The 22,609-nt window shown below is 44.0% G+C and overlaps 1 protein-coding gene across 11 annotated transcripts in view; it reads left to right on the plus strand.

Moving 5' to 3' along the window:
• vps13b (vacuolar protein sorting 13 homolog B) overlaps nucleotides 1-22,609 on the plus strand; it is a 993,302-nt gene that overhangs the window by 201,495 nt on the left and 769,198 nt on the right. For all 11 annotated transcript variants that reach the window (XM_078215655.1, XM_078215652.1, XM_078215654.1 and 8 more), the window contains exons 13-15: nucleotides 12,479-12,670; nucleotides 16,696-16,865; nucleotides 20,372-20,566. In XM_078215655.1, coding sequence (XP_078071781.1) covers nucleotides 12,479-12,670; nucleotides 16,696-16,865; nucleotides 20,372-20,566 — 557 coding nt within the window. The remainder of the gene's footprint in view (nucleotides 1-12,478; nucleotides 12,671-16,695; nucleotides 16,866-20,371; nucleotides 20,567-22,609) is intronic.

The following is a 22,609-nucleotide window of genomic DNA, read 5'->3' on the forward strand; positions in this document are numbered from 1 at the left end:
TTTTGCTTGTGTTACACAAATGGTTCCCCTGAAAAAATTAGAAGAATTGAATCCTCTTCTTACATTTGGGTGTCTACTGAAAAGACCCAGACTGACCCACCCCTCCCCCAACCAGACCCCTCACCCCAAGGTCGGAATGTGGGAAACCAGCCACGAGTGTTTGGAATAGTCAAGTCTAGAGGTAATGAAGGGATGCATGAGGAATTCAGCGGCAGATGAGCTGAGGCAGTGGCGAAATTAGATCATGTTCTGTAGGTAGAAATCGGTGGTTTTAATCATGACCCAAGCTTGTGGTTGGAAACTCATCTTGGATTTTTAAAAATGACACCAAATTCGCAAACAGTCTTTCTTAATCTCAGATTATTTGCCAGGGTATTTGCCAGGTATGGAATTGGCAGCTCGGAAATGGAACTTTGAGCAAGAACCATAAACTTCGGCTTCAGTTTTCCCAATATTTATTGTGAAGAAATTTCTGCTCATTCAGTACTGGATGATGGACAAGCAGTCTGACATGAGCAACAGTGGAGGAGCTGAGAGGTGGTAGTGAGTGGGAGCTGGGTGTCTTCAGGGTGTGAGACAAACACTGTGCTTTTAGATGATGTTTCTGAATGACAACATGCAGATGAGAATTATGAGAGGACCAAGAAACGATCCTTGGGGACAAAAGCAAATTACTGTGGATGCTGGAATCTGAAACCAAAAGGGAAAATGCTGGAAAATCTCAGCAGGTCTGGCAGCATCTGTAAGGAGAGAAAAGAGCTGATGTTTCGAGTCCAGACGACCCTTTGTCAAAGCGCTCATCTGGACTCGAAATGTCAGCTATTTTATCTCCTTACAAATCCTTGGGGACACTTGAGATAATGTGGGACTGTTAAGGGAAGCCATTGCAAGTGACACATGGACTGTAACTGTTCAAGACAGTGGCTCACCACAAACTCTTCCAGGGCAATTAGGGATGGGCAATAAATGCTGGCCCAGCCAGTGATGCCCACATCCTGTGAACGAATAAAAAAAAGATTTCCAAAGAAGAATCATATGGACTCGATACGTTAACTCTATTTCTCTCTCCACAGATACTGCCAGACCTGCTAAGTTTTTCCAGAACTTTTTGTTTTTACTTTATATTTAAAATTAAAATGATACTATGACTTATAGTTACTAATGTGGCCTGGCTAGCCAAACGAAAAAAAGGTTATGCAACCTTTAATTAGACCAGAGACTTGTCCTGCTGTGTTTCTGTTTGTTTTGTGTTAAATTAGAAGCACTCCATAATTACATTAGAACCACTGGGAAATGGATGTCAACTGAACTTGGAAATAATCCAAATGTGATGTGGGATGAGAATTTTATGGTGGTTTTGTAGGAACTTTCACTGAAGTTGCATGGTTGATACTCCAACATAAATCTGGCTGCAGTGACACACAGAATCATATAATTCCTACAGCGCAGAAGGAGGCCATTTGGCCCATCAAGCCTGCACCGACAACAATGCCACCCAGGTCCTATTAAGGCGGCATGGCGACACAGTGGTTAGCACTGCTGCCTCACAACACCAGGGACCCGGGTTCAGTTCCTGGCTTGGATCGCTGTCTGTGCGGACTTTGCAAATTCTCCCTCTGTCTGCGTAGGTTTCCTCCGGGTGCTCCGGTTTCCTCCCACAGTCCAATAATGTACGGGTTAGGTGGATTGGCCATGATAAATTGCCCCTTAGTGTCAGGGGGATTAACAGGCTAAAAATATGGGGTTGCAGGGATAGGGCCTGGATGGGATTGTGATTGATGCAGACTTGATGGGCCGAATGGCCTCCTTTTGCACTGTCAGGATTCTAACCAAGATGCCATCCCCGTAACCTCACATATTTACCCTACTAATCCCCCTGACATCCCCTTAACACTAAGGATCAGTGGCCAATCCAACCTAACCCGCACATTTTCGGACTGTGGCAGGAAACTGGAGCACCCGGAGGAAACCCATGCAGACACAGGGAGAACATGCAAACTCCACACAGACAGTCACCCAAGCTGGGAATTGAACTGGCGCTGTGAGGCAGCAGTGCTAATCACTGTGCCGCTGTGCTGCCCCTTGGCCACCGTGCCACACAGAATTTGCAAACACCGAAAGGTTAATCTTTTCCCCGCATGCAAATAAAATGAAACTGTTTTGAACATGTTATTGTGTAATGTCTGACCCAGTGCTACACGACATACCCAAGTGATGGGCTGCTAGGCTCTTGATAGCAGCCTACATCTCCTCCTCTGGAAATGTAAAGCTGATCAATGTGGATGCTGACAATCTTCCAATACATTGCCTGCAAGACACCACCCCCCCGCCCTCCCCCACCCCAAACCAATCTTCCTGTGGCTCGGGGGCTCTTAAGTAATTTATAGCATCACCACACTGCGCCAAGTATGTTTAGCTAACCTAGCACACACCAGGGATCAAACTAGGATGTCACTGGTATAGATAAATTAGCACTAAACAATGTGGTGTGTTTAAAGATTTCTTGAACACCACAAGATCTGTGCTGGAGATCGTGAGTTGCTTGGGCCACACGTACCACCAGTTTACTCAAATGACAGCCTAGTTTTGTGGGGTTTAGTGCATTTGAATAATTCTTTTTGCTCCAAGTACAGTCCAATCTTTGTGGGACAGTTAGGCAAGTGGGTGGGGGTTGTCTCAAATCTGAATAGCTGCTCATAAAATAGCCATGTATATATTTAGAAGTAACTGTGCAGGAGCAAATATTGTCAACTTAATAAAACTTTAAAAAAGACAGCTATTGGAGCTCCCCTGGAGGAGTTCCCATGCAGAGGGCGGCACAGTGGTTAGCACTGCTGCCTCACAGCTCCACGGACCTGGGTTCGATTCCCGGCTTGGGTCACTGTGGGGAGTCTGAACGTTCTTTCCATGTCTGCGTGGGTTCCCTCCGGGTGCCCTGGTTTCCTCACACAGTCCAAAAGACGTGCTGGTTAGGTGCATTGGCCATGCTAAAACGGCGCCGGAGTGTGACGACTAGGGAATTTTCACAGTAACTTCAATTGCAGTGTTAATGTAAGCCTACTTGTGACAATAATAAATAAATAACGCAGGTCACTTTGACTTCTGCAGTAGAAAGAGGAGCAGAATGAAAAGGTTACAGTGCAAATCAAATGTATGTCTGCTTCAGCGGTCACTCACTAATGAGTATGATTGTCCCCCCAAGGAGCTCCGTGTTACTGAACAGAGGTTCTGTGGGTCACTGTGTGGCTCAGCCCAATTCTAGAGCAGCATCTTTGGCCGCACACTTGGCAGGTGTTTCCGGGAGGTGGGTTCAGTCCTTGGATGGCTGGTATCCCTTTGTCAGGCTCCTTTTCCAGCTTTCCTCTTTCTGTCAGGACCTCAAAGAATTGTGTCTCTTCAATCAGAAGGTTCCTTCAGGTAGGTCTTTTCTGAGCAAGGACCTCCCATACTTGACATCTATGTCGCATTTTTTTGAGTTAAGCTTTCACGGTGCCCCTTAATGTCCAAAGATGTGTGGGTTAGGTGGATTAGCCATGGTTAAGGCACGAGGTTACGGGGACAGGGTGGGACAGGTGGGGGGTGGTATGAGAACCTGGGTAAGATATTCTTTTGGGGTGTCAGTGCAGACTCGATGGAACTGAATGTCCTCCTTTCCCCAAGCTCTCTAACACACAAACTTATGCTTTAACCATTCAACATCAGCTTTTGTTTTAATTATTTAAGAATTTGTTCACAATTCCTTTACCAATATAGGATGTGGTATATGTTTACATGTTGTTGGAAATTTTTTTAGAAGCAGTGTCATGGAGTCATAGAGTTGTTTGGCCCAACTTGTCCATGCCGCCGTTTTTTTTAAACCCTAAGCTAGTCCCAATTGCCCACATTTGGCCCATATCCCTCTATACCCATCTTACCCATGTAACTGCCTAAATGCTTTTTAAAAGACAAAATTGTACCCGCCTCTACTACTACCTCTGGCAGTTTGTTCCAGACACTCACCATCCTCTGTGTGAAAAAATTGCCCCTCTGGACACTTTTGTATCTCTCCCCTCTCACCTTAAACCTATGCCTCTAGTTTTAGACTCCTTTACCTTTGGGAAAAGATATTTACTATCTAGCTGATCTCATTATTTTATAGACCTCTATAAGATCAACCCTCAGCCTTCTACATTCCAGAGAAAAAAGTCCCAGTCTATCCAGCCTCTCCTTATAACTCAAACCATCAAGTCCTGGTGGCATCCTAGTAAATCTTTTCTGCACTCTTTCTAGTTCAATAATATCCTTTCTATAATATGGTGGCCAGAACTGTACATAGTATGCTTGGACCAAGGCTGTAATGAGGTTAGAGAGTGATGGTGGAACCTGAGCGTCAGTGAGCAGGTTATTGCTAAGCAAGTGCTACTTGATAGTACTATTGATGACGCCTTCCATTGCTTTACTGATGATCAAGAGTAGAATGATGGAGCAGTAATTGGCTGGGTTGAATTTGTCCTGCTGTTTTCCATAAGTCATGTTGTGGAGATGCCGGCGTTGGACTGGGGTGAACACGGTAAGAAGTCTCACAACACCAGGTTAAAGTCCAACAGGTCTATTTGGTAGCAAATACCATAAGCTTTCTGAGCACTGCTCCTTCGTCAGATGGAGTGGAAATGTGCTCTCAAACAGACAAAATTAAGTTGCAGAATACTGATTAGAATGCGAATCCTACAGCCAGCCAGGTCTTAAAGGTACAGACAATGTGGGTGGAGGGAACATTAAACACAGGTGTTTAATGTTTAATGTACCTGTGTTTAATGTTCCCTCCACCCACATTGTCTGTACCTTTAAGACCTGGCTGGCTGTAGGATTCGCATTCTAATCAGTATTCTGCAACTTGATTTTGTCTGTTTGCACTGTTTGAGAACACATTTCCACTCCATCTGACGAAGGAGCAGTGCTCCGAAAGCTTATGGTATTTGCTACCAAATAAACCTGTTGGACTTTAACCTGGTGTTGTGAGACTTCTTACCGTTTTCCATAAGGCCAGATAGATGCCAGTGTTGAGCACTTCATTGAACCAGGGTCAATCCTCTAGCTTGGTTTTAATGTTGGAGTCGGGGATATGCCGGGCCATGAGGTTACAGATTGTGCTTGAGTACAATTCTGCTGCTGTTGATGGCTAACAGCATCTCACGGATGCCTGATTTTAAGTTGCGAGATCCGTTCGAAGTTTATTCCCTTTAGCATGGTAGTAGTGCCACACAACGCGATGGAAGATGGGATTTCATCTCCACAAGGACTGTGCGATGGCCACCCCTGCTGATACTGTTATGATGTGGAGATGCCGGCGTTGGACTGGGGTAAGCACAGTAAGAAGTCTCACAACACCAGGTTAAAGTCCAACAGGTTTATTTGGTAGCAAATACCATAAGCTTTCGGAGCAATGCTCCTTCGTCAGATGGAGTGGTCTCTGTTCTCTTATGTTATGGACTGTTATGGACTGTTATGGACAGATGCCTCTGCGGCAGGCAGGTTGGTGAGGATGAGGTCAAGCAGGTTTTTCCCTCTTGTTGGTTCCTCACCACCTGCTGCAGACTTTTCATGCAAGCAGAGGGGAAGCAACACATGCACTTTTACCTCCTCCCTCCTCACTGTCCAAAATCTCAGACACTCCTTTCAGGTCAACAGCAATTGATGTGTATTTCTCTCAATCTAGTCTGTTGTGCTTGTTGCTCACAAGGTGATCGTCACTGGACTGGGGAGACCACTTTCATCTCCGTTCATTCCGCAGATGTGATCCTAAACTTCCACTTGGCTGTCATTTTAATTCTCCTGCTCTGAATTTTCTGCCCTCGGCCTCTGGTGTTCCTATGAAGCTCAGTGTAAGCTCGAGGGACAGCATCTCATCTTTTGACTGGGCATTTTATGGCCTTCTGGACTCAAACAGTTTTAGATTGCAACCTCTGCCCCATTTTTCTTTACTGGTTTGATTTTTCCAGCATTTTCTATTTTCCTTTCAGATTTGCAGCGTCAAGAGTATTTTGTTTTTGTCTAAATAGTAGAGAGCCCTTTTCCTCTTGATTTGAGAATGGTTGCATATTCATTTGTTCACCTGAAAGTGACCAGAGAAATGACGTGTGAAATGTGGAAACAAGTTAAGCTGGAAAAATATTAATTAATAGTTTTGAAAAGATAAATAATATAGTAACACAACTAATTCAACGTATTTAATCGATTATTTTGTTATCTGATGGTGTCATAGGACAGCTGATGCCTGCTGTTCAAAGTAAACTTATGGTTTGCCAGGAATTCTTGAGATGTAAAATCTAAAGGCGACAGTTGATCTGCAATAAAGCTTTTGGCGTGTTGTCCATTTTGCACTCCATTGGGAAGAAAGATATTGGCATCAGACAAGTGAAAAATAGCTGATGAACTCTTGTTTTTGACGGAGAAGAGAGACCCTGTTGGTAATGTAATATTAATTGACAGATGGCACCAATTAAGTGTGAATGTGTTGAGATTACATTTAATGATATCAAGTGAAAAATCATCCGCGAAGTGTGGGAGGAGGCTCATGTTCAGCATAAAAGCTGGCATGGACCTTTTGGGCTGAATGGTATGGTTCTGGTTCTGCGTTGTAAATACTTACTAATTGAAGTGTCATTGTGAGAGTGTGAGCAACCTTGTCCCGATAAATCAGTTCAGGCCTAATGACATAGTTTGTACTTCAGCACAGCAGTAAATGCAGTGTTGGAGCTGAGATGTTAGACTAATATCTCTGTCTAATAGGGTTGATGTAAAAGATTCCGTGGCACTATTTGAAAAAGAGGAGGAGAGCTGTCTGAATGACCTAGCCAGCTTGTATTCTTTAATCAACACCATGCAAAGACGATTAGGATCAAAAATCCAGCCCTGGTGTTAGTGCAAACTGGGCACAAGTGAATTGGCAACCTGTTTTACCCTCTGCCAGATTTTCTGTTCATGCTGATTCACTAGCATTGTATCTTGTCATTTGTCTCATGGATATTTATGGGACTTGCTGTGTGTAAAGTAGCTATCATGTTTCCCTTCAAAATTAACAGTGAATGCAATGCAGAAGTAATTCATTGGCTGTGAAACATCTTCGTTCTTGAATACGGAAGTCTCTATATAAATTCGGGCACATTTTTGAGAGAGTTGCTGAGCAAGAACATTTGAGATCTGATCCCTGAACCTGCTTAAAAGTGACATTTGACAGGTTAAGCAGATTTGAATTAAATTTGAATCGAGGCATTATATTCCCAAAGCCTGTTCTGAATCATGTGGGACTCTATACTCAGACTCACTCTCCCTGACATTTGAGCAAAATTCTACCATTTTGAGACCAGGTGCTCTGGCAAGGGTGGCAACGTGGAATGATTTCCCGCTATGGAGGCCGATAAGAAAACACGTCAAATCTTCGAGCCTCGGCTTCATAAATTATCCACTTGGGTGCTTCACGCTGTATTCGGTGGCGGGGCAGGCCTGGATGGTGTGTAGCCGCAGTCGTGTCCAGGTGCCATATTGAAAAGGCGCCCAATATCACGGCCCACTATTGAAGAAAGAAGTTGGACCCCCTGAAAATGAAGACAGATCTCTGTGACCACTCTGAGACCAGAAGATGGACCTCCTGAGAACAAAGATGGTTCCCCAGGAACATTCTGAGACTGGAAGATGGATCGCTTCCAGGATACTGAATCTGGAAGATGCATCCCCCCTGTGCATCCTTCGACCCACTGCTGTGGTGTTCCAGGGTTCAGGGTTGCAGGTATTGTTCAGGTGAGTTCCAACTCCTGCACACCACATTGTTCCGAACGTGTTTCAGACCTTCGCGTTTTCCCGTCAGCAGTGTGGATAATCTGGCATCTAAAGTTGGGCTTTCATCTGCATCCCATTAACCGGATACAATGTGGTTCACGTCGGCCTCTGGCGGGTTTTCCGATCCGCCATGGTGGACATCAGCAGGAGATCCCCTGTAAATTCGTACCATGTGAATCCTATTTCTGGACTTCCCGCCATATTCTCCCCTCATTCCTGCCATTAAATCTGCCGGCAGGGGCTCGGGAGAATTGCACCCACCAAGTCCGTTTCTCTCTGCATTCGTGCTGTCTGATCTACGTATTTTCAAATTTTCAGTATGTGCAATATTTGCCTCATGTAGAAGAAAATTCTGATAGGGTCAGGTAAAATAGGGTAGAAGGGGTTGGTATGGAGCATCGACCAGTTTGGGTTGAATGGTCTGTGTGTCTGCTGTACCTTCTATGTAAACAGATCGCACTCGAGCAATAGGAGCACAGGTCACATTGCTTTCATGAACCAGTCAAATTGCTGAAGGAAAAATGAACATGGATCATGTGATTTTCATGGAATAATGAGCTAACCACAAGGCACTGTGATGGATTAAGTGAGCAAATCAGAGGGCCAGAAAGGATTTAAGGTTAATAGTATTGCAGATGCATATTTAAGTTAAACTTTGAAATATTGACCATAACTGCAAAATAAATCATAGAAACCCTACAGCACAGAAAGAGGCCATTCGGCCCATCGAGTCTGCACCGACCACAATCCCACCCATGTCCTACCCCCATATCCCTACATATTTACCCACTAATCCCTCTAACCTACGCATCTCAGGACACTAAGGGCAATTTTAGCATGGCCAATCAACCTAACCCGCACATCTTTGGACTGTGGGAGGAAACTGGAGCACCCGGAGGAAACCCACGTAGACACGAGGAGAATGTGCAAAGAACAAAGAACAGTACAGCACAGGAAACAGGCCCTTCGGCCCTCCAAGCCTGTGCCGCTCCTTGGTCCAACTAGACCAATCGTTTGTGTCCCTCCATTCCCAGGCTGCTCATGTGACTGTCCAGGTAAGTCTTAAACGATGGCAGCGTGCCTGCCTCCACCACCCTACTTGGCAGCGCATTCCCAGGCCCCCACCACCCTCTGTGTAAAAAACATCCCTCTAATATCTGAGTTATACTTCGCCCCTCTCACCTTGAGCCCGTGACCCCTCGTGAACGTCACTTCTGATCTGGGAAAAAGCTTCCCACCGTTCACCCTATCTATCCTCTTCGTGCAAACTCCACACAGACAGTGACCCAAGCCGGGAATCGAACCCAGGTCCCTGGAGCTGTGAAGCAGCAGTGCTAACCACTGTGCTACCGTGCCGCCCTGTGCTCAAAGTTAGTAATCCAGAAATGTGTGCGGCATTTTCACTTCATGATGTGGCTACTTGACAAGGACAAATTAAAATCTATTTCTTCTGCTTTGCTCTATTTCAAGAAATATTTTTCTTTTCCCCCCCCATCTCTTCCATCTCCGATCCTAGTTCCTCCTGTGTCACACATTGCCTTGAAGCTAAAACGATGGGCTGGTGACCACCTCCCTGTCCTGCATCGGCATTGCTATACAAACTGTGCTATTCCCCTTTCTCGCTGTACAGCAGAACGTCACCACTAGTTAACATCTGTTCAGTTCCTACTGAGACTGAAGAACTGCAGTGTTGGATGTCATGGTTCAAAACTCATGTTTTTAAAACATTTTCCAATGGGATTATTTTTAAGTGGTTAAGTGAAAATGATACACCACGCACTTCATATCAGAGGTGTATTGAGAATCTTGTGGAGGCAATGCTTACTGTTATGATGAAAAAAAAGTTTTGTGGTTCGACTAAGAGCAAAATACATACTGTACAAAATAAAGCTTGGCTTGAAGAATAAATGTTTACAACATCGCAATACTTGCTGCATAGATGTGAAATGTCCCTGCTGATTGAGTTAGGTAAGAAGTCTCACAACACCAGGTTAAGGTCCAGCAGGTTTATTTGGTAGCATGAGCTTTTGGAGCGCTGCTCCTTCATCAGGTGATCATCCTTCATCACTCATCTGATGAAGGAGCAGCGCTCCGAAAGCTCGTGCTACCAAATAAGCCTGTTGGATTTTAACTTGGTGTTGTAAGACTTCTTACTGTGCCCACCCGAGTCCAACGCCGGCATCTCCACGTCATGATTGAGTTAGCTAACCTCTTTACTTGGTGAATGTTGGGTGAGGAAACAAATGGACCCTGGCACTGTGCTGAGTGATATGTTAAGAGTACATTTGCACTGAAACTAATAGTCTGGGTGGTTCAATTGCAGTTTGAGTTTTAGATCAGGCAAAGCCCTGCTTGGCTGCTGTGTGGTTGGAACTTCAACAGTCCTGTTGAGGTTGGAGCTCTGCTCCCGCCTGGATACTCATTTACATGGAGTTTCTATCAGACAGTCAGAAATTTAAATGTTCAGATACTACTGGGAGGGAAAGGGGAGGGGTAAGCTATCTTTATTATCCAAGCTGATCTTAGATAGGTTGAAAAGTGCTCCGGCAGTCCAAACCTTTGAGTGATTAGTAAAAAGGTTTTGACCCTGCACTGGATTTACTCATCGGTTAATATAGACTTAAAACTATTCCAATACTCCTTTGACTGGCGTCCATCCTTCATCTTCCTCAAAGTAGAGACCATCCAAAACTCTGGCATAACCAGCACCTTGCACTAAGTCCAACTGCGGTTACCTCCAGGAATATACACAACCAGAGCGGACCCCAAGTGGAACACTTGGAGTCGACTCTGGTTGTTTGTATTCCTGGAAGTTTCATTATGTGAGTCATAGAGTCATAGAGGTTTACAGCATGGAAACAGGCCCTTCGGCCCAACTTGTCCATGCCATCCTCTTTTTTAAACTCCTAAACTAATCCCAATTGCCCGCATTTGGCCCATATCCCTCTATACCCATCTTACCCATGTAACTGTCTTTTAAAAGACAAAATTGTACCCGCCTCTACTACTACCTCTGGCAGCTTGTTCCAGACACTCACCACCCTCTGAAAAAATTGCCCCTCTGGACACTTTTGTGTCTCTCCCCTCTCACCTTAAACCTATGCACTCTAGTTTTAGACTCCCCTACCTTTGGGAAAAGATATTGACTATCTAGCTGATCTGTGCCCCTCATCATTTTATAGACCTCTATAAGATCACCCCTCAGCCTTCTACGCTCCAGAGAAAAAAAGTCCCAGTCTATCCAGCCTCTCCTTATAACTCAAACCATCAAGTCCTGGTAGCATCCTAGTAAATCTTTTCTGCACTCTTTCTAGTTTAATAATATCCTTTCTATAATAGGGTGACCAGAACTGTACACAGTATTCCAAATGTGGCCTTACCAATGTCTTGTACAACTTCAACAAGACATCCCAACTCCTGTATTCAATGTTCTGACCGATGAAACCAAGCATGCTGAGTGCCTTCTTCGCCACTCTGACCACCTGTGACTCCACTTTCAAGGAGCTATGAACATGTACCCCTAGATCTCTTTGTTCTGTAACTCTCCCCAATGCCCTCCCATTAACTGAGTAAGTCCTGCCCTGGTTCAATCTGCCAAAATGCATCACCTCGCATTTGTCTAAATTAAACTCCATCTGCCATTCATCAACCCACTGGCCCAATTGATCAAGATCCCGTTGCAATTGGAGATAACTTTCTTCACTGTCCACTATGCCACCAATCTTGGTATCATCTGCAAACTTACTAACCATGCTTCCTATATTCTCATCCAAATCATTAATATAAATGACAAATAACAATGGACCCAGCGCTGATCCCTGAGGCACTCCGCTGGTCACAGGCCTCCAGTTTGAAAAACAACCCTCTGCAACCACCCTCTGGCTTCTGTCAAGAAATCAATTTTGCATCCATTTAGAAACCTCACCCTGGATCCCGTGAGATTTAACCTTATGCAACAACCTACCATGTGGTACCTTGTCAAAGGCCTTGCTAAAGTGAGCTACTGCCTTAAATCGTCCCACCTCCACACTCACACCATTTGTCCATTCCGCTTGACATACAGCCTATCCGTGTCAATTGAAAAAGAAACATCCTCCCTGTTGCTCTGTATGTTAATGAAACATGATGTGGAGATGCTGGCGTTGGACTGGGGTAAACACAGTAAGACCTTACTGTGTTAATGAAATAACCAGATCCCCTCACCTCAAATATTTTTACATTTGTGGCCTTGAGATTAATCTTCAATTCCTGGAGATTCCAGTTGGCAATCCTAACTGTGTTTCTGGTGCTTCTGAATCTTCAGTCGGAAAAGGAAGGAAAAAGGGGAAATTTGCAAAAATGGGAGTAAGTTACATTTTTGGCCCATTTGGAGACGTGGATCAGTTAACATTAATGAACATCATCTTTACTTTAGGAGGTAGGATTAACTTGTGCTATTAATTATGTAATACAGGATTTATTTACATTTTGACAATTTATATGTTTAAATAAATCTATAGATCTCCATGACGACTTTCATTTTACTCTGGGTTTTTTGTTTGTATTTTGACATGAAGTTTCTCTCTTTTAAGAAGCTGGCTCTATTTATTCCTTGGATTTATTTGTTCCAGAACTGCGTTCCCTCAAGAAGGGGTGTGCTTATGCTGTATTGCTGTTTTCTCAGGTTCTGTTCAACAACAAGATGTTTCTCTGAACAAAAATGAGGATCTGGGCAGTGTCCATGAGATGTCCACCAAACGTCTAGTTGTGGGTCCAATGGAGGTTCGGCTGGACAGTAGCTCTGTTCATAGAGTACTCAAGATGGTGGCATGTGGATTGGATCATGAGTATGAACCATACAGCAAGCCTATTTCAGGTTAAAACAAAATTTGTTGTGTGTCACATAGAAGTAACTACCTGAAATTTTTCAGCTGAAAGATTTGTAACAATTATATCTACTGATGCTGGTGAATATGGGCAGCACGGTGGCACAGTGGTTAGCACTGCTGCCTCACAACGCCAGGGACCCGGATTCGATTCCCGGCTTGGGTCACTGTCTGTGACGGCACGGTAGCACAGTGGTTAGCACTGCTGCTTCACAGCTCCAGGGTCCTGGGTTCGATTCCCGGCTCGGGTCACTGTCTGTGTGGAGTTTGCACATTCTCCTCGTGTCTGCGTGGGTTTCCTCTGGGTGCTCCGGTTTCCTCCCACAGTCCAAAGATGTGCGGGTTAGGTTGATTGGCCAGGTTAAAAATTGCCCCTTAGTGTCTTGAGATGCGTAGGTTAGAGGGATTAGCAGGTAAAATATGTGGGGGTAGGGCCGGGTGGGATTGTGGTCGGTGCAGACTCGATGGGCCGAATGGCCTCCTTCTGCACTGTAGGGTTTCTATGATTCTATGATTTCTATGATTCTGTGCGGAGTCTGCACGTTCTCCCCGTGTCTGCGTGGATTTCCTCCGGGGGCTCCGGTTTCCTTCCACAGTCTGAAAGACGTGCTTGTTAGGTGCATTGGCCACGCTAAATTCTCCTTCAGTGTACCCGAACAGGTGCCAGAATGTGGCGACTAGGGGATTTTCACGGTAACTTCATTGTAGTGTTAACGTAAGCCTACTTTGTGACACTAATAAATAAACTTTAAACTTTAATGATGTAAAATGAACTGTTTATTCTAGCACACACTTAGTTAGAAACTGGAAAAGTTTATTTTGCATCATTTAATCTTTTTCTTTGACATTCATACAAAATGCAATATTTTTAATGCAGCAGTCAATCTCCTTTGACAGTTACACAGAGGAAATAAAACCTAAATGCAGTTTTAAGTCAAGTAAGAGATCCGTAGATAGGTTCATGGACGAAAAGAAATTGGTTTAGGTTGGAGGGTCACAGTTTTTTTTTAACTGGTCGGTGCAACATCGTGGGCCGAAGGGCCTGTTCTGCGCTGTAATGTTCTATGTTCTATGTTAAAAGCGGAATACAGGAAGGGTGATGGGGTATGGAGCTACCTGGGGAGGCTGGTGGGAGGAGTAGAGAGAATTGGTAAGGGAAGAAGATGAAGAGACGAGACAGAGGGAGAGGGGGAAAGGGAAACGAATGGTGGGTAAAGGAGGATGGGTAGCTGGCTTCAATCAGTTATAATAATTGGTAATGGGGGAAGAGATAATGCTCTGATCTGAGGAGGCTGGGTTCTGGTTATTGAGGTGTAGGTGAGGGAGGAAAGCATGTTCAGCTAAGGGATGTGGACTCTGACCCGCTAACTGACTGTTATGGGATGAGCAAATGGTCTGGTGTTGTGGATCTGTGGGTTGCTGCGGTGTGTGGGTTTTGATCACCAAAACATTGTTCAGTGTGGGAGTTGGTTTGATCAAGAGGTTGAGTTCTGAACAACATGATGTTTAGTTGGAGTGATGAGAGGCGTTTGACTCCAAACACTTAAGTTCTGCTTCAGTTGAAAGAAGGCAGTTTGCTAGCTTAAATTCTGTTTCATTTGAGTTTTCCAATATCTAATCCTTGGTTTATTGAGAAGGTCAGCCAGTGGCCATTTGATTTTATGTGCCTTTTATGTACATTCTTAAATTTGCTTTCCTCTGACCTGTTCTTCAAATCCTGTTTTCAAGACCCACCAAATGTTTGTGTTTATTTTATTGCTTTCTTCCCCTTCGAGCAGAAAAGGTTGAGAGGATATTGAATAAAATTATGAGGAGTTTTGATAAAGTGAATAGAATCATAGAATCCCTACAGTGTAGAAGGAGGCCACTGCACTGACTCTCTGACAGAGTTTCCCACCAAGGCCCATCCCCCGCCCTATCCCCGTAACCCCACGTATTTACTCCACTAATCCCCCCAACCTACACATCTAGGGACACTAAGGGGCAATTTAGCATGGCCAATCCACCTAACCCGTACATCTTTAGACTGTGGGAGGAAACTGGAGTACCTGGAGGAAACCCATGCAGACATGGAGAACGTGCAAACTCCACATAGTCACCCCGAGTCTGGAATTGAACGCAGGTCTCTGGCGCTGTGAGGCAGCAGTGCTAACCACTATGCTACTGTGCCGTCAGAATAAGTGAAATAAGATCAAATGGTTTCCACTGGTAGGGGAGGAGGGTCGGTAAGCTGAGGACTCAGATGTAAGATAATTGGAAAAAGAACCGGAGGAGAAAATGGGATGTTTTGGATTGGAATAACTGCTTGAAAGGGCGGTGGAAACAGTCTTAGTAGTGACTTTCAAAAGATATACTTGAAAGGGACACTTTTACAGGACTATGGAGAAAGAACAAAGGATTGGGTCTAATTAGATTGTTCTTTCAAAGACTTGGCATTGGCACTATGGCTTGAGTGGAAGCTTCCTGCGCCGTGTGAAACCTTTTCACAGCAGGGGCCTTTTTTTCATTATGGTCCCATATTCTAAACAGCATATTGATGCAATGGAAACGACGCGAAGTAGATTTACAAGGGTGATATTGGAACAGAGAGGTTCTAACCATTTGGAGAAGATTAAACAAGTTGGGGCTCTTTTTTCTGGGCAGTGACGGCTGAGGAGTGATTTAATGCAGGTCTTTAATATTATGTAGAGACGTTGGTTCCACTTGCGGGGCACTAAAGGACATAATTATAAGGCAGCTACTAACAGATCGAATCAACAATTCAGGAGAAATCTGAAGCCAAAAGAGAAAATGCTGGAAAATCTCAGCAGGTCTGGCAGCATCTGTAAGGAGAGAAAAGAGCTGACGTTTCGAGTCCAGATGACCCTTTGTCAAAGCTAAAAGGCAGAGAAAGTGGGAGGTATTTATACTGCAGGGCAAGGGAATGAAAGATGAGTCATAGCCACAGAAGACAGACATGTGGGCATGGGAGCGGGATCGTGTGTTAAAATGGCAAGCAACGGGAAGATCAGGGTCCTGAGTAGAAAGCTCTTTAGCCACAGAATGGATAGAAAGTGGTTATTACCTTATTAGTGGTTGGGGTGGCTAGTATAGATGTGTTCAATGGGAACTAGATAAACACGTGAGGGAGAAAGGAATGGAAGGTTATGCCGATCCTGTTGGTTGAGCGGAGGCTCTTGTGCATAAACACTGTCATACAGCAGTTAAGGCAATTGACCTGTTTCTGTCTGTAAATTAAATATAAATGTAAATGATTCTATTGCCTTGCTTAAAATTATTCCAGTTGCACATCCGCATTCTGGTTTCTCTCATGGTTCCACATTGAACCCAAGGCACACTTAGACAGATCTATACTTTTGCATATTTGCAGCATGGATGGCACAGTGGTTAGGACTATTGCCTCACAGTGCTAGGGTCCTGGGTTCGATTCCCGGCTTTGGTCACTGTCTGTGTGGAGTTTGCACATTCTCCCCGTGTCTGCTTGGGTTTCCTCTGGGTGCTCCAGTTTCCTCCCACAGTCTGAAGGATGTGCTAGTTAGGTGCAATGATCTGCACAGGCACCAGAGTGTGGCGATTAGAGGAATTTCACAGTAACTTCATTGCAGTGTTAATGTAAGTTTTCCTTGTGACTAATAAATAAACTTTACTTTATTTCCTTTTATTCCAAGCTTATTCCAAGATGAAAGCTATCAGTTTAAATTTGGGCAATTTTTTTTACAGTGCTATCTGGTTTGCTGGTTCTCGAAGGGTAATAAGCACTAATGTTTTTTAGCAATGTGTAACCTGAGCAGTTTTAAGACTTACATTTATATCAGTCATGTAATGTTCGTCGCTGATCCAGTGTTGTCCCATCAGTCATGTAATGTTCTACTCACTGTGCCACCCTGATATTTTTAATATATAATTGGTTAAATAATCATTCTGTCAGTATTATGTTTACTTTCCAAACTGCCTCCAATCATTCTGATAGTAGCAATGATGTTTATGCTAATGGTGTTCTTTTGAAACCTTTCAGAAACTGTGGATGAGAGCAGAACATTGCCAAGCCAAGAAGAGGTGGCTGCTTTAGAAGAGTATATCCCAACAAGATTAACATGTATAACAGTTTTAAAAACTACAATTACAATTACCCTGGCTGAGTTCAACCTGCTAGACAATTTACTTCCTATAATTTTGGGTCAAAAGGTAATGAGACTCTTTTATTTAAAAACAAATCTCACAAATGTGCGCGAGATGGATTTCTTCAAATAGTTTGGCAAATTGGGAGCCATAAAGTAATTTCCGGCACAGAGGAAGACCATTCGGTCCTTTGAGCTGATAAGCAATCCTGTCAGTTCCACGCACCTGCTCGGTCCATTATCCAGCATGCTTATGGGTAGAGTCTCCCAGGTCGTCATCATGCCTGGCATAAAAAATGTTCTTCCTCTCATTCCTCTTGCAATTCTTGCCCAAAATCTTAAATCTGTGTCCCCTGGTTCCTGTAACATCAGCTAATTTTTTAACAATTTATTTTATGGGACATGAGTGTCACTGGCTGGGCCAGCGTTTAGTGCGTGTCCCTAACTGCCCCCCATTTCAGAAAGCAGTGAAGAGTCGGCCACATTGCTGTGGATCCGGATTCACATGTAGGCCAGATGGGGGAAGGCGATGGCCTGGTGGTATTATTGCTAGATTATTAATCCAGAAACTCAGCTAATGTTCTAGAGACCTGGGTTCGAATCCCGCCACAACAGATGGTAGAATTTGAATTCAATAAAAAAAATCTGGAATTAAGAATCTACTGATGACCACGAAACCATTGTCGATGTTCGGAAAAACCCATCTGGTTCACTAATGTCCTTCAGGGAAGGAAATCTGCTGTCCTTACCTGATCTGACCTACATGTGACTCCAGATCCACAGCAATGTGGTTGACTCTCAATTGCCCTCGACAACTAGGGCTGTGCAATAAATGCTGGCCAGCCAGCGACGCCCATTGTCCATGAGTGAATCAAAAAAAAATCAGGTAAGGACGGCAAATTTCCTTCTCTAATGGACATTAGTGAACCAGATGGGATTTTATGACAACATAAGAACATAAGAACTAAGAGCAGGAGTAGGCCATCTGACCCCTCGAGCCTGCTCTGCCATTCAATAAGATCATGGCTGATCTTTTCGTGGACTCAGCTCCACTTACCCGCCCACTCACCATAACCCTTAATTCTTTTACTGTTCAATCGACAATAGTTTCATGATCACCAATTAGACTTTTAATTCCAGATTTTTATTGACTTTAAATTTCACCATCTGCTTTGGTGAGATTTGAATCCAGGTTCCCAGATCTTGTTCTGGGTCTCGTATTACTAGTCCAGTGACGAAACCACCGTACAACTGCCCCCGCTCCCCCCTCCCCCTCCCCCCACCCAGGGCATGAGAATGGAAAGAGGTTTTCCTCCCTTTATTTTCTCTTTACTACTCTTTAGTTTTTTGTACAATTTCCCCAGAACTTTCTATTTTGAGCCTGATTCTCAATTGAATCATCCACCTGACCTCGTGTCTTTTCTGCTTCATCCTTCCTGCTATCTCTTTCGGCATCCAGGGAGCTTTGGTTTGCTAACCCCACCTTTCCCTCTTGTTGATATGCACTTTTGCTCTCCCCATACTATCTACTCTTTAAAGGCAGCCCATTATTCAGATACCATCTTGCCTGAGAATCATTAATTCTAATTTATCTGGGCCAAATCCTTTCTCAACCCAATTGGAATTGGTCCAATTAAGTATTTTTACTTTGGATTGCCTTGTCCTTTTCCATAGCTAACTTAAACCTTATGATCCAATTATCACTGCCCCCGAAAGATAGCGAGGCAATGGTAAGTGCTGAACTGTTTAAAAGCAATTCAGGATTTACCATCGTCTGGTATCTTGTTCTTTTCTGGATACCGAAGCAAAGGATTTGTTCAACATTCTTTTGAATTTCCATTTACTCCCTACTAACTCTCTCTCCCATCCCATGCCCTTCCTTCAACTCCCCTCCCAGGGCTTGCAAATCATGTTTAAAAGCTGGATTTAGAGTCAGTAAGGGGACATTCAGTGGATAGTGATCGTTGTCTCATAAGGTTTAAGTTAGCTTTGGAAAAGGACCAGGAGCTGTTGTAAAGATAGGGGACAGTGCAGTGGCTATAATATACATGGATTTTTGAATAGTCTTCAGAACACTGGAAAGAAAGAAAATTTGGGGAAGAGTAACAAATTCGAATGATATGGCTAAGTGATAATTGCCTATTTGCCTGCTTCCCTTTGTCAACACTGAATCAAAGTTTAAAGATTATTTATTAATGTCACAAGTAGGCTTACATTAACACTACAGTGAAGTTACTGTGAAAATCCCCTCGTCGCCACACTCCGGCGTCTGTTCAGGTACACTGAGGGAGAATTTAGCATGGCCAATGCACCCAACCAGCACAACTGTGGGAGGAAACCGGAGCACCCAGAAGAAACCCACGCAGACGCGGGGAGAACGTGCAGACTCTTCACAGACCAAGCCAGGAATTGAACCCTGGCGCTGTGAGGCAATAGTGCTAACCACTCTGCTGCCATGCCGCTCCAACTCCCAAATGCCCAACTCCGCCTGTGCCACAGCTCATCTGCTGCTGGAACCCTCACCCATGCCCTCATTACCTCTAGACCTGACCGTTCTAATGCTTTCCTGGCCGACCTCCCATCTTCTGTACTCCATATGATTAAGCTTTCCAAAACTCTGTTTCATGTGCCCTTACTCATTCAAAGTCCCGTTAACCCACTAGCCCTATACTCACTGACCTACATTGACTTCTGGTTACACAATGCTTTGATTTGAAAACTCTCATGATGTGTGAATTCACTCAACTGGTCATCAGGACAGGTCGCCATCACCTAATCATTCTGCTTTGGTGATGTAAAATTCTCACCACATCACACTATTTAGGATGAATTCGGCATCTTAACTAATTAGGCAATTGTTTGTGCTCAGTTTTTCTTGTGACTTCTTCTCCCCCATATCCTCACTTTTGGGTACAGCATTCTGGGATCTGCAATTTATGGCTTTTTAAAAAATACTTATCGAACGAACTGACTGTTTAAAGGTGAGGACACACAGCGAGCTGTTGTTTTTACTGCAATTGCATCACTTCCAGCTGGGATCATTAGAAACTTTGGAAAATTTCCTTTAGGATTGCAAAGGCTAATTTTGTGTAGAATTACATAGTAGTTTCAGCACAAAACCTGACCATTTGGCCTAACTCTGTGCCAGAGTTACAGCATGAGCCTCCTCCTACCCTATTTTGTCTGTTACTATTCGCAAACCTCCAATTCCTTTCTCCCTCATGTCCTTTGAATGCATCTATGATATCGTTTAAACTGCTGCTTGTGGCACTGAGTTCCGCATTCTAAACACTCTCTGAATAAATTCTGAATTCCTTTTTTAGATTCGTTATTAACTGTCCAATTTATGACCCTTAGTTTTGGACTCGACTACAAGTGCCCTACTGCTTCTTTGACTAACACTCAGCTTATTCAACACAAGAATAGGGACTGAATCTGGTTCTTGCATGATCAGTATGTGTAGGTACCACGCAGTGCAGTACATCTACCCACAAAGTATGATCTGTGATTTCCTTCAAAATGGCATGGAAATGAACTTCCTTCAAAAAAGAATTGAAAATTTTGTTCTTCCAGAACTCCACGCCTGTCTTAAATGCACCACATTTTCATCCATTGCGACCCCTACCTGCCTTGAGAATACAAGTGGACAAGGTTAGTTTGGAACATTCAGTGCCAATGTACGCCGGACAACTTGTACCTGCTGTCAGCAGCCTTAATCAGCCATCTGACAACCTGCTGCACAACTGCTATGCACATTGTTATGTTAAGGTAAGACATTCTTAATCAGCTTTTTAAAATACATTCAGTTTGAAGGCGCTTACTTTCATGATGAAAACCTTGGTCTAGAATAATTTTTTCTTCGTAATATGCCACAAGCATTGCAAATCATGAGTTATTGTGTTTTAGCTCTGTCTTCTTGTATCGCATTGAGGTAAAAAGGGACATCACAGAGTGATTACAGCATTGAAAGATCCCATTTGGCCTGTCATATCTATGCTGGTTCTTGGCAGGGGCACCTTAGCTTATTCCTACTCCCCCACCCTTTACTTGTAGCCATGCAAATATTTTGTCTTCAGATAATTATCTATTTCCCTGGTTTAACCTGCTTCCATTGCTCTCTTAGGCAGTACATTCTGGATCCAACCCACACGCTGCTTAAAAAAAATGTTTCTGTTCTTGCCTTTGGTTTTCTTTTGTCAATTACCTTACATCAGTGTCCTCTGGTTCTCGACCTTTCTGCCAATGAGAACAGTTTGAACCCCGCTATTGAATGTCCTTTCTCTCTGTAAAAGAACAACCCTAGCTTCTCCAATTTATATAACTGAAGTTCCTCATCTCTGGAACCATTCTTGTGAATCATCTCTGCGCTTCTCTAACGCCTTCACAACTTTCCTAAAGTGTGGTGCCCAATACCTCAGTTTAGACTGAACCAGTATTTTACAAAGGTTCACAGTGGCTTCCTTACTTTACTTATGTAGTCTATGTCCCTATTTAGAAAGCCCAAGATCTTGTATGCCTTTTTAACAACTTGCTCTGTCACTTTCCAGTGATTTGTACCTGTACACCTCCAGGTCTCTCTGCTCCTGCACCCGTTTAAAATTGTATCCTTTATTTTATATTGAATCTCCATATTGTTTTCCAGAAATGTATCACCTCACATTTTTCTGCATTAAATTTTATGGGCGGGATTTTATGATCTCGCTCATCCCGAAACCATAAAATCCCACCCGAGGTCAACAGACCTTTCCATTGTCTGCCCCTTGCCCGCTCTGATTCCCGTGGCAGGCAGGACGGTAAAATTCCGGCCTATGTGGCACTTGTCTGCCCATTCCACCAACCTGTTTATGTCCTCTTGGAGTTTGTTGTTATCTTCCTCACAATTCACAGTACTCCCAAGTTTTGAGCCATGCACCGGTTTTGAAATTGGGCTCTGCACATCGAGTCTGGATTGTTGTTATCACTTTGGAACTCCCTATGACAGCACTGTGGGTGTACCTGCACCACATGGACTGCAGCAGTTCATGAAGGCAGTTCACCACCACCTTCTCAAGTGGCTAGTACTGCTGCTTCACAGCGCCAGAGAACCGGGTTTGATTCCTGGCTTGGGTCACTGGCTGTGTGGAATTTGGATGTTCTCCCCGTGTCTGCATGGGTTTCCTCTGGGTGCTCTGGTTTCCTCCCACATTCTGAAAGATGTGCTGATTAGGGCATTGACCCGAACAGGTGCTGGACTGTGGCGACGAGGGGAATTTCACAGTAACTTTATTGCAGTGTTAATGTAAGCCTTATAGAACATAGAAAAGCTACAGCACAAACAGGCCCTTCGGCCCACAAGTTGTGCCGAACACATCCCTACCTTCTAGACCTACCTATAACCCTCCATCCTATTAAGCTCCATGTACTCATCCAGGAGTCTCTTAAAAAACCCTATTGAGTTCGCTTCCACCACCCCTGATGGCAGCCGATTCCACTCGCCCACCACCCTCTGTGTGAAAAACTTACCCCTAACATCTCCCCTGTACCTACCCCCCAGCACCTTAAACCTGTGTCCTCTCGTAGCAGACATTTCCACCCTGGGAAAAAGCCTCTGAGAGTCCACCCGATCTATGTCTCTCAACATCTTATACACCTCTATTAGGTCTCCTCTCATCCTTCGTCCCTCCAAGGAGAAAAGACCGAGCTCCCTCAGCCTATCCTCATAAGGCATGCCACTCAATCCAGGCAACATCCTTGTAAATCTCCTCTGCACCCTTTCAATCTTTTCCACATCCTTCCTATAGTGAGGCGACCAGAACTGAGCACAGTACTCCA

Source organism: Mustelus asterias, chromosome 7 (genome assembly GCF_964213995.1).
Source record: "Mustelus asterias chromosome 7, sMusAst1.hap1.1, whole genome shotgun sequence".
Classification (NCBI taxonomy): domain Eukaryota; kingdom Metazoa; phylum Chordata; class Chondrichthyes; order Carcharhiniformes; family Triakidae; genus Mustelus; species Mustelus asterias.